Source organism: Cololabis saira, chromosome 12, assembly GCF_033807715.1.
Source record: "Cololabis saira isolate AMF1-May2022 chromosome 12, fColSai1.1, whole genome shotgun sequence".
Lineage (NCBI taxonomy): Eukaryota > Metazoa > Chordata > Actinopteri > Beloniformes > Belonidae > Cololabis > Cololabis saira.
In genome coordinates, this window is record NC_084598.1 from 2,475,990 (window position 1) to 2,489,274 (window position 13,285).

General features: G+C 43.0%; 1 protein-coding gene across 1 annotated transcript in view; it reads right to left on the minus strand.

Moving 5' to 3' along the window:
• The window catches only part of jph2 (junctophilin 2), a 44,611-nt gene extending 36,113 nt beyond the window's left edge, over positions 1-8,498 (minus strand). The window contains exon 1 of the mRNA XM_061735160.1: positions 7,762-8,498. Within this exon, the coding sequence (XP_061591144.1) occupies positions 7,762-8,140 (379 nt within the window). The 5' untranslated portion in view covers positions 8,141-8,498. The remainder of the gene's footprint in view (positions 1-7,761) is intronic.
• Positions 8,499-13,285: the final 4,787 nt, after the last annotated feature.

Below are 13,285 nucleotides of genomic sequence, written 5' to 3' on the forward strand. Positions count from 1 at the left end.
TACGCCGTACCCTACGCCGTACCTTACGCCGTACCCTACGCCGTACCCTAAGCCGTACCCTACGCCGTACCCTACACCGTACCCTACGCCGTAGGCTCTGCGTCGATTTAACATGGAACCATAAATCAGCTCCGTAGCCGGCAGGCAGAAATCCCAAAATTTTCGGATCAAATTTCTTAACAGGCGTAGCTGCAACTGTTAGATTTCATCTATTAAACCAACATTTATCTTCCTAAATGATTTATTTCAGCCAGCGGAAATTCTCCACAGAGCTGCAGGTTTCTCCCCGGGACGACGGCGCAGGTTGACCCGGCCGTGAGCTGCTGCTGCTCCGAGCCGGCGGCTCTTCTCCGAAAACATTGGGTCAAATTTCTTAACAGGCGTTATTTGGAACACCCGAATGATCCTAGGAGCTATGTTGTCAGGGGCTTAATGCCCCTGGTAGGGTCTCCCAAGGCAAACAGGTCCTAGGTGACGGGTCAGACAAAGAGCGGTTCAAAGCCCCTTATGAAGCAAGAAACAACAAGGAAGTGTACGTCGCCCGGACTGGCGTTACCGGGGCCCCACCCTGGAGCCAGGCCTGGGGTCGGGGCCCGCATGCGAGCGTCTGGTGGCCGGGTCTTGGCCCACGGGACCATGCTGGGCGCAGCCGGAACGAGCGACGTGGGCCCGCCCTCCCGTAGGCCCACCACCCGCGGGAGGGTTCATAAGGGGAAGGTGCCGTGTGATTTGGGTGGCAGCCGTGGGCGGGGGCCCCGGCGACCCAATCCCCGGACGACGACTCTGGCTTTAGGGACATGGAATGTCACCTCGCTGGGGGGGAAAGAGCCTGAGCTTGTGCGGGAGGCTGAGAGGTATCGACTAGAGATAGTCGGGCTCACCTCCACGCACAGCCTGGGCTCTGGAACCCAACTCCTTGAGAGAGGTTGGACTCTCTTCCACTCTGGAGTTGCCCATGGTGAGAGGCGGCGAGCTGGTGTGGGCTTGCTAATAGCTCCCCAGCTCAGCCGCCATGTGTTGGAGTTCTCTTCACTTAGCGAGAGGGTCGCTTCCCTGCGCCTTCGGGTCGGGGATAGGTCTCTCACTGTCGTTTCGGCCTACGGGCCGAACGGCAGTGCAGAGTACCCGGCCTTCCTGGAGGCCCTGGGAGGGGTGCTGGAAAGTGCCCCAACTGGGGACTCCATCGTTCTGTTGGGGGACTTCAACGCTCACGTGGGCAGCGACAGTGTTACCTGGAGAGGTGTGATTGGGAGGAACGGCCTCCCCGATCTGAACCCGAGCGGTGTTTTGTTGTTGGACTTCTGTGCTAGCCACAGTCTGTCCATCACGAACACCATGTTCGAGCATAAGGGTGTCCATCAGTGCACGTGGCACCAGGACACCCTAGGCCGGAGGTCAATGATCGACTTTGTCGTCGTGTCATCTGACCTCCGGCCGTATGTCTTGGACACTCGGGTGAAGAGAGGGGCTGAGCTGTCAACTGATCACCACCTGGTGGTGAGTTGGATCCGCTGGCAGGGGAGGAAGCTAGTCAGACCTGGAAGACCCAAGCGTATCGTGAGGGTCTGCTGGGAACGTCTGGCAGATTCCCCTGTCAGGGAGGTCTTCAACTCCCACCTCCGGGAGAGCTTTGACCGGATTCCGAGGGAGGCCGGAGACATTGAGTCCGAATGGACCATGTTCTCCACTTCCATTGTTGACGCGGCCGTCCGGAGCTGCGGCCGTAAGGTCTCCGGCGCCTGTCGCGGCGGCAATCCCCGAACCCGGTGGTGGACACCGGAAGTAAGGGATACCGTCAAGCTGAAGAAGGAGTCCTACCGAGCCTGGCTAGCTCGGCGGACTCCCGAGGCAACTGACGGGTACCGGCAGGCCAAGCGGACTGCGGCCCGGGCGGTCGCGGAAGCAAAAACTCGGGTCTGGGAAAAGTTCGGGGAGGCCATGGAGGAGGACTACCAGTCGGCCTTGAGGAAATTCTGGCAAACCATCCGGCGCCTCAGGAGGGGGAAGCAGTGCTCCGCCAACACTGTTTACAGTGGAGGAGGGGAGCTGTTGACCTCGACTGGGGACATTGTCGGGCGGTGGAAGGAATACTTCGAGGATCTCCTCAATTCCACTGACACGTCGAGGAAGCAGAGGCTGAGGATTCAGAGGTTGATTCATTCATCACCCAAGCTGAAGTCACTGAGGTAGTTCGGAAGCTCCTCAGTGGCTGGGCACCAGGGGTGGATGAGATCCGCCCTGAGTACCTCAAGTCTCTGGATGTTGCGGGGCTGTCATGGCTGACACGCCTCTGCAGCATCGCGTGGCAGTCGGGGACAGTGCCTCTGGACTGGCAGACCGGGGTGGTGGTCCCTCTCTTCAAAAAGGGGGACCGGAGGGTGTGTTCCAACTACCGGGGAATCACACTCCTCAGCCTCCCGGGGAAAGTCTATTCCAGGGTGCTGGAGAGGAGAATTCGGCCGATAGTCGAACCTCGGATTCAAGAGGAACAATGCGGTTTTCGCCCTGGCCGTGGAACGCTGGACCAGCTCTACACCCTCCGCAGGGTGCTCGAGGGCGCATGGGAGTTTGCCCAACCAGTCCACATGTGTTTTGTGGACTTGGAGAAGGCTTTCGACCGTGTCCCACGTGGCATCCTGTGGGGGGTGCTCCGAGAGTATGGGGTCGGAGGCCCTCTGCTGAGGGCTGTACGGTCCCTGTATGACCGGAGCAGGAGCTTGGTTCGCATTGCCGGCAGTAAGTCAGACCTGTTCCCGGTGCGTGTTGGACTCCGGCAGGGCAGCCCTTTGTCATCGGTTCTGTTCATTATTTTTATGGACAGAATTTCTAGGCGCAGCCAAGTGCCGGAGGGGGTACGGTTCGGGAGCCACTTGATTTCATCTCTGCTTTTTGCAGATGATGTGGTCTTGTTGGCTCCCTCGAGCCAGGACCTTCAGCATGCACTGGGGCGGTTTGCAGCCGAGTGTGAAGCAGCTGGGATGAGAATCAGCACCTCTAAGTCTGAGGCCATGGTTCTCGACCGGAAAAAGGTGGCTTGCACCCTCCAGGTCGGGGGAGAGTTCCTGCCTCAGGTGGAGGAGTTCAAGTATCTTGGGGTCTTGTTCACGAGTGAGGGGAGAACGGAGCGCGAGATCAACAGGCGGATTGGTGCGGCGGCCGCAGTAATGCGGTCATTGTATCGGTCCGTCGTGGTGAAGAGGGAGCTGAGCCGAAAGGCAAAGCTCTCGGTTTACCGGTCGATCTACGTTCCCACCCTCACCTATGGTCATGAACTCTGGGTCATGACCGAAAGAACGGGATCCCGGATACAAGCGGCCGAAATGAGTTTCCTCCGCAGGGTGGCGGGGCGCTCCCTTAGAGATAGGGTGAGGAGCTCTGTCACCCGGGAGGAGCTCGGAGTAGAGCCGCTGCTCCTCCACATTGAGAGGAGCCAGCTGAGGTGGCTCGGGCACCTGTATAGGATGCCCCCTGGACGCCTCCCTCGCGAGGTGTTCCGGGCATGTCCCACCGGGAGGAGGCCCCGAGGAAGACCCAGGACACGCTGGAGTGACTACGTCACTCGGCTGGCCTGGGAACGCCTTGGAGTCCCCCCGGAAGAGCTGGAGGAAGTGTCCGGGGAGAGGGAAGTCTGGGGATCCCTGCTCCGACTGCTGCCCCCGCGACCCGGACTCGGATAATGCGGTGGACAATGGATGGATGGATGCCGTTATTTGGATAAACTGAGCCCAGGTTGGGGATTAACGGTTACTTTTACGCCTGAAAAAATATTAAAACTTAATAAAGTGCCATATTAACAGCGCTACAGCTGAAATTAAAACAGCTTTTGGTTCTCAGCTTCCTGATTTTAGGGGTGGTGCTGAAAAGTAGGGGTAGGGGGAGTATTGGGACAGGCCCCTGGGAAGATTTCAAGTGCCCTAAAATCTGTGCCTTCTTTTTTAGGGGTAGTGGTAGTGAGGGAGGGCTAGTGGTAGAAAGTAGGGGGTGTATTGGGATTGGCCCTTAGACACAAGTAGGGGGGGCTCCAAGGAAAACAGGTTGGGAACCGCTGATCTAAGGGACTGTTCTCAGGCTAGAGCCGGTGTTTGTAGATTACAGTGACAGCTATGTTTCAGCACGTGAGGCCAAGAGGGCAGAGAGTATGTGGGCTATTATTACACGCTGACATCTGATGCCTCACATTCTCCCCCCAGAGCTCCCACTAGACCGGCTTTAAAGCTGATGACTCAGGGAAGACGCTGCCATTCAACAAACTTAAACTTATTTAGTTTCCTCCAAGAAGTCAAATGATCGAGCTATAGAATGCCACCTCAGACTAAAGAAAACACAAAAATGTTAAAGTAAACTAAAAAGTGTTATTACTATTGTTATTTGCAAAAACAAACCTTTATACAGGACTATCTCAGAAAATTAGAATATTGTGATAAAGTCTTTTATTTTCTGTAATGCTAAAATGTCATACATTCTGGATTCATTACAAATCAACTGAAATATTAAAGGCCTTTTATTATTTTAATATTGCTGATCATGGCTTACAGCTTAAGAAAACTCAAATATCCTATCTCAAAAAAATAGAATATTCTGGGAATCTTAATCTTAAACTGTAAACCATAATCAGCAATATTAAAATAATAAAAGGCTTGCAATATTTCAGTTGATTTGTAATGAATCCAGAATGTATGACATTTTAGTTTTTTTAATTGCATTACAGAAAATAAAGAACTTTATCACAATATTCTAATTTTCTGAGACAGTCCTGTACATGCTTAGTAAATTAATCACCAGGTGCGGACGATCAGATCATGTCTAGTTTTCAGTCAATTTTCATTTTTGGTTTCTATTCTTATTTTATATGTTTTTTTGTTGTTATTTTAGTTGCTTCTGAATATTTTCAGAATAAAATATTGCACCTCTTACTAGGAATGGGTGATATTTTACCGTTCACGATAAACCGTCAAAAAAACTTCCCACGGTAAGAATTTGTCATCTCGCGGTAAAAACGATAAATTCCGGTTGATGACGTTTTTGTGTGAAGCTGATTTATGGTTCTGCGTTAAATTGACACAGAGCCTACGGTGTAGGGTACGCAGTGACGTGCAACGAGGGTCTGTGTTTTCTATCGTCATTTTTATCGTTATCGGGATAAATGCCAGAAATGATCATGATAAATGTTTTAGTCCATACCGCCCATCCCTACTTTTACTACTTATTGGTTTATAATACCAAAATCCATTCTTTAAAAATTAAATTGAGTTCCTCTTTTTTGTCATTTACTTTGGAAGTACTACAATGTAATATTATGTAAAATAAAAAAATAGTAACAATACCCTTATTATCACTAATATGAACAACAATTACACACTATGCTGAGAGGATTTTGCTTTTATATTGGTAAGTATATATACACACACGCACACGCACGCACACATAGACCTTTTTATTTGTGCAGGCTTTTGTCTAATTGTCTTGGGGATGTTATGATCGTAAATGTGTTGTCTTGGCCTTTTAATCTTAAATTTGTATGTATCTCTTAACTGTGTTTTTATTTTAATTGTGAAGCGCTCTGTGACCATGGTCTGTGAAGGGCGCTGTACAAATAAAGTTTACTTACTTACTTACTTACTTACTTACTTACTCACTCACACACACACACACACACACACACACACACACACACACACACACACACACACACACACACATATATATATATATGAATAGCACTGTAGTGGGAGGTTTGGGTCCAGCTCAGACTTGACTGACAGCAGCAGGCTGGTAAAATCTTCTGGTTACACTCACATCATAATAGACCGTGAGGATTATGAGGCTGGTCTGATTTTCACTCGGGTATTTGTCTGCATGTTTCTTGAAAAGATCCAGATGCAACCGCCCACCTTCCCAGAGACGTGAAACTCAATAAGACTAATCATAAAACGCTGCAATGGACTACTGTTGGAATTTAAACCACAACCACATAAGCTCATCTTTAAACCGTGGATAACGCCACATAAACCAACAACAACATTAGTCATTGTAGAAGGGGTAATTTTTCAATAATTGTGATAGACCTGTAACCTTTACTTGCCTCCTTACTTGAGGAATATACTAACAGAAAGGTTGTTTAGAGGTGAAAAATTGATAATTTAAAAAAAAACATACAAAACTACTTCATATTACGGAAGCGTATTAGGGCCAGGCAGGAGAAAAAATATTTGAGAGAGGAAGATTTTTTTTTTATTGTGCACTTCGAGAAAAAAGTCGAAATGTCGAGAAAAAAGTCGAAATGTCGAGAAAAAAAGTCGAAATGTCGAAAAAAAAGTCAAAATTTCGTGAATAAAGTTGAAACGTTGAGAAAAAAAGGCGAAATTTTGACTTTATTCTTGAAATTATATTTCAACATTAATCTCGACATTTCGACTTTTTTCTCGAAGTACACAATAAAAAAAATCTTCCCTTGTCAATTATTTTTTCTCCTGCATGGCCCTAATACTCTTCCGTATCATATAATTACCCCCCACCCTCCAAAAAAACCCTCCAACAACAGTTTTCAAAAGAAGTTCAAATTAGCTCCACATCAACTTCCGGCAGTAACACTTAAATGCACAAGTCAAATAACCATACTAACTGAAAACTATTTTATGAGCAGATGAGTTCAAAGTTTAGCATTTTCCTTTTCACAGATACTTTTTTCTATACGCAAAACGTAAATCTCTACATTTAATTTGTAGGCTCCTTTCCTCACGTAACTGATGTGGAAACAGTGCTGCACCCTGCAGAATCTGCAGGTTTAATGGGAATGCAAATATTTTTCTTTTGGAGGAGGAACCCTGCTACTTACGCATCATTTAAAATACTATAATTGTGTTCCATTCGCTTTACCCCCTCTGCATTTGGTCATTTTTACATATAGGTGGGGAGTAACAAGTTACATTTACTCCGTTACATTTACTTGAGTAAGTTTTGGAGAATGTTGTACTTTTAGGAGTAGTTTTGAATCACTATACTTTTTACTTTTACTTGAGTAGATTTGTGAAGAAGAAACTGTTCCTCTTACTCCGCTACATTAGGCTACGTTGAGCTGTTACTTTTCTTTTATCCCTTTTATCCACGTACGCGTCAATCTCATGACATCACTGGGTGATTCTTTGGGAAAAATGTTTGTTTTTGCATGTTTTGTCACATTTACACAGACTCAAACACACACAGAGTTTCTATGAGTTCATGTTTGTTCTAGTTCTGCTGGTTAAAAAAGAAAAGTACAAAGGCTTGAAATTTTATGCTACTTGTGCTTGATTTATTTTTTTATTCTGTTATTATTTTATATATTTTATTATTTATTAAAGCACTTGAATTTACTTTAAGATTATTTTAATTTAAGCTATTTTTATTTATTTTTATTAATGTTAATAAATTTTATTATTTTATTGATTTAATTTGCCTGAAGATGATTATTTTGTACTTTTGTCTGTTTGAATGGTTGTGTTAGAAAAATAAATCAGACGTTACTCAACAGTTACTCAGTACTTGAGTAGTTTTTTTTTCACCAAGTACTTTTTTACTTTTATGTAAAGTTAAGTAATTATTTGGATGACTACTTTTTACTTCTACTTAAGTCATATTATTCTGAAGTAACATATTTTGGCTACTCTATCCACCTCTGTATATAATCACAATAAAAAAGTGCCAGTAGAGAAACAGTTGGTCTGGGGGAAACAAATCTCCACAGAGAGACATATTTAGATAAGATAAAACCCCGCTCCTCACCTCCATCCGCGTACGTCTCGGTCCCGTACCCGTCCTGGAGCCCGTTATTCCAGGTCCCCTCGTACTTGGCTCCGCTGCCCAGGCTCACCCGCACTCCGTACCTCCCCTTGAATCCGTGCGTCCATTCCCCCTTGTAAATCCAGTGTCCCTTGGTCTCCACCCCGAGGCCGTGGCGCTTGCCCTGGGCCCAGTAGCCCTCGTAGGTGTTCCCGCTGGGCCAGGTGTAGACCCCCACCACCTCGAAGCCGTAGTTCCAGGAGCCGGAGTACTCGCCCTGGCCCTTGGGGCCGGTGCAGATGCCGTGGCCGTGCGCCTTGCCCCCCTCCCAGCCCCCGCAGAACGCTCCGCCGTCATCGAACTCGAACCGACCTCCGCTCATGCTGCACCACTAACCCCCAAAACGCACTAATACACTGGTTTTCAATCAATTAATTTACTTTTTCAGTCACCCGGCTGAAGATAAAATCTTCCTAAGTCTGGCTTCTCCCTTACCTGACATCAAACCCGCCTAGAAATAACCTTGGTGCAGAACTTTGGTGGATTTAGAGCTTTGGTTCCTTACTCCAGCTTTGATTCTTTGATTAAACTCTACGGTTTCCTACTCGAATAACGGGTGCTGTTGCAAATTTGAAGTAAGTGCCAGTTATTGGATCTAATTGTTTCTGTATTGGTGTAGAAAAGCCAAGGATCTTACATGGCTTCTCCTTTCCCCCATATCCCTGCCACCCAGCTGTCTCCTGACAGGGAATACTTCTACAGACCTAACAAGGAGAGCAGTTCACACACACACACACACACACACACACACACACACACACACACACACACACACACACACACACACACACACACACACACACACACACACACACACACACACACACACACCCTTCCAAAAATACAACCCAATCCTCACTCTGCTGCTGAAGGAGCAGTGCCAGAGTCTTGCCCCTCCTGGAGTCAAGTATGCAGGACTCTGCTCTCCAGCCAGATCTACCAGGATGGGCACACATAAATATTCAGCAATAGGCTGCTGAAGTTCAGGAGGAAATGAATATTTTAGCTCAGATAAATAACCGTGATAACGTCATGATAGTGTGTTCCATTGTTCCTGTACAGGACTGTCTCAGAAAATTAGAATATTGTGATAAAGTTCTTTATTTTCTGTAATGCAATTAAAAAAACAAAAATGTCATACATTCAGGATTCATTACAAATCAACTGAAATTTTGCAAGCCTTTTATTATTTTAATATTGCTGATCATGGCTTACAGTTTAAGAAAACTCAAATATCCTATCTCAAAAAATGTGAATATTCTGGGAATATTAATCTTAAACTGTAAGCCATAATCAGCAATAACAAAATAATAAAAGGCTTGCAATATTTCAGTTGATTTGTAATGAATCCAGAATGTATGACATTTTTGTTTTTTTAATTGCATTACAGAAAATAAAGGACTTTATCACAATATTCTAATTTTCTGAGACAGTCCTGTATAGTTTTCCTTGCCTCAAGTCAAATATGAATTCTGCAGTAAGGAATGAAACAAGAGTCCCTTCTCTTAAGATGTTTATTATTTTATTTTATTACTGGATAACTGCAAGATTCAATTGAATAGTTTTCTGCTGATACATCAAGCAGTGATTTATTTATTTTCTTTCACGTGAACAAGTGTAACGTCTGCCCTCTGCTGGACGTCTTGGTAAGTACAACAAGTGTTGACATTTCCTGACACGTGAAGCGTGAAAGTATGATTACTGGTAAACTGGTTCAAGTTCTTTCTAAAGTGAAAAACAATATTTTAATGTAGAAGCACATCTAAATAAATATAGACATTCTGTATGTAAAGTGGCATTCGTCCTCTCTCCCTCCCTCTGTACATATGTACGTAGATAATTATGGGTCATTACTTTTACCATTTCTTTTTTTTGTACATCTTAAATATTCATTCTTTAAGGTTGGCACAAGTAGTAACCGCGAGCGTCTGAGCTTTTTGGTCTTGTATTCTCTCCTCGATGACATATATGTTGGTAATATTTGTCCTTTACTAAGTGATAAAGCTACGAATCATTGCATTAGATATATTATACAGAGAGATATTGTTTCTAAACCTGCAGCAGTTTTATATTCACTGTAAAACCTAACAGTACATCTTAATAACAGAAGGAAGTTGAAATAACTCAAACTCTGTGGTCACTCATTGCCATCAGTTAAGATAACTCAAAAATGAATTAAATAAATGAAGCTGGTATAAGATGTCTGTGTTATTGTGTTAAAGCAACTTAAAGTTGAGTTATTTAAGTTATGACAACTAAAATGGTTTAAAGCAATCAGTTTCCTAAAATGAATTGAGGAGCTAGAAGTTGTGACCACTAGAATGTGATCATTTAATTTAGAGGAATAAAACTGAGTAACTTGAACTTAAGTGCTAACATTTATGTAAAGAAGATTCAATTAAGTTAGTCTGGCTTGATGCAAATTAATACAATCAACACTTTTTAAATAAGTCTGAAGGAAATATTACATATTAGAGTGTATAATACGTATTAGTTTTAAGTTCAGTTTACTGAATGAAATGGTACTATAACATTTATTTAACCAAGTTACCTTAACAATAAATATTTGAGTTACTTGAACCTCAATTGAATATTTTTTTACATATGTATATTTTTTGTTTGAGTTAATAAACTTAAATGGTTTTAGGCGATCGGTTTCCTCAAACAGTTTGAGTTCAACTAACTTATCAGGTTTTACAGTGTTGGAATAACTTCTATAATGAGATAGATTGGAAAAACACATGGGTCTTGTCAAGAAAATGTTTTATTACAAACAAAGTAAGAGAGGTTACTTTTAAAAGACTTCATAGATGCTATCCAGTCAAGACCAATCTTATTAAACATAAGATAAACGTAGACACACTCTGTTCTTTTTGTGGTAATGTGAATGAAACAATATCTCACTTATTCTGGAATTATTGCACATATACTCATGTTCTCTGGATTGACCTTAATCATTTTATAAATGCTAAAGTTGATTCTTCCTTTAGGTTGAGCATTCAACATGTACTATTTGGTGTAACAAAAAATGATATGACAAGCCCAGACAAAGTATATTTAATCAACCTTCTCTTAATTATTGCTAAATATCATATTCACTGTACTAAATCTGCTAGTCAACGTCCAAATATAATTGTTCTCAAAGCTATATTAATATTGTATTAATATAGACGGTTAAAACGAGACGCCTATGTGAAAAATATATTTCCTGATCTTTGGTTTTAAGTATTTTTCCTCCTTAAACCTCAAGCTTTCTATTTTATTTTGATATATACTTTACTGTCCTTAATTTGTAACTGCATTTTATCCTGAAGTTTTGCACCTTTTCTGTATGTATCTGTCAATAAAAAACAAAAAATACGTATAATATATAATTTTCTTTTTACATATAAATTGGTTTCACTTGTAACATTATGATAATATATTGCTGCAGAATCTTTATTACCTGTACTTGTCTCACATTTTACACTTATTGATTCTGATCCAATAGTCCAGTAGCAGTTTTGAAGTTGTCCTTTTTTAAACACACTTATTCCCATAGTTGTTAAATAATATACTTAACCCTCCTGTTGTCCTCGGGTCACAATGACCTGCCAATGTGTTAAACAAAAAAACCTTGAAATGTAACTTCCCCAGCTAGGGCGAGTAAGAGGAAGAGATGTCAGTTGTTCCCTCAAAAGAAGGACTATACTGTGTGCTGCAGGTGTAATAAATATCTGCAAAAGGCTGCACACTTGTATACTGCCCTATATGTGCTAATTAGTTGAATGGGATGTTATATTTCATATTATACATTATCAAAAAATGTTCACTGGAGAAAAAAAAATAATTGGGATGAATAAAAATGCATCCAAAACTCCCTTTTGCACATTTCTTTATTTACCTATAGAAATAAAGAAGATGAAAAAGAGGGAAAACTTAAGCATTCCCACATTTTGTGATGAATGACAAGTTGTTTCTTCAAGCAAAATGAAATTTGGTGTTTAAAAGTCAATTAAGCTGCTTATAATGGGGGTTTACTGAAGACTGGTCATTTTGACCCAGAGGACACGGGGTGTATTCAGAAAATGAGGACAATGAGGACTTTAAAAAAAAGAAAAAAAAGATAGATAGGCCTATGGATTAGGTGCTGGCTTGTTGGGCCTATAGGCTGATTTATGTTTCCGCGTTACACCAACGCAGGGCCTACGGCGTAGGGTACGCGGTGACACGCACCGTACAGTGCGCGTCGCCGCGTACCCCACTATGGCAAGCCATAGGGGCCATAAATAAATAAATCGAGCTTGATTTAGCGCGTTTGCCCAATAAAAGGGAGTTAAAAATGCCGTTTTGAGCACAAAAAACGCGGTAAAAAGCGGCGTTTTATACGAGTTGCGTAAAAAACGCGCGTTTCCCGCGGTCCTTAAACACCGCTTTTGACGCGCGTTCAATGACGCGCGTAAAAAGCGGCGTTTTATTTATTTGAAGCATCAGATGCATTCTGATGAAACAAAAAATGTTCTTTTACAAAGATTGGTTGGAGAAAGGTAATTGGTCTGTTCTACACTTTATCTTGCAAAAAATAAAAACCACCTCATTGAATGCTTATTTCTTTATTCTTTATGCTTTATTTCTTTCTTTAACTATCCATTAAATGCATCAGCAGTTTGACATGGATCAGTTTATTCTGGATGAAAGAGAAAAACCATCTCTGCATAGAGGCCCAAGCAGACGGGCTGACAAACGAACGGAGCAGCGATCATGCAAAGGAGATCTGCGATGAACTGATGTGTCTTCTCTGATTGCTTTCTCATTGGCTCCTTACAGTTTGCTTTTAGTGGCTGGAAAGAATTAAGGGGCAGGGATCTTAAGTAAGTAAGATCTTAAGCGCGTCATTGAACACGCGTAAAAAGCAGTGTTTAAGGGCTGCGGGAAATGCGCGTTTTTTACGCGACTAGTATAAAACGCCGCTTTTTACGGCATTTTTTGTGCTCAAAATGGTGTCATGCCAAAAAGTGATTGCCTGCCAGAATCTGATTTCTCCCCTGAAAATGGGTCTTTTTACCTGCCAAAAATTGATTTATTGAATACAGTTAATGAAAGGTTGTTTCTACCTAAATATGACTTGATCTCATTCTTGAGCTTCATAATATAAACACTAGAGCTCACAGGATTGCTTTTAACTCTTTTAAAGGACCATTACATCACAAAATAGGCATTTTCACCTGCCAAAAAATGATTGAAGGCCAAATACAGTTAATGAAAAGTTGTTTCTGCCTAAATATGACTTGATCTCATTCTTGAGCTTCATAATCTGAAAATCTGACGTTTAGCGCTATTGCTCAATGGGCTGCTGTGCGTGCTCCCGCGTACAGAAATCAGAAGAAATCAGATTCTGGTAGGCAATCACTTTTTGGCACAACACCAGCGTTTTTAACGCCCTTTTTTTCGGCAACGCGCTAAATCAAGCTCGATTTATGGCCCCTAT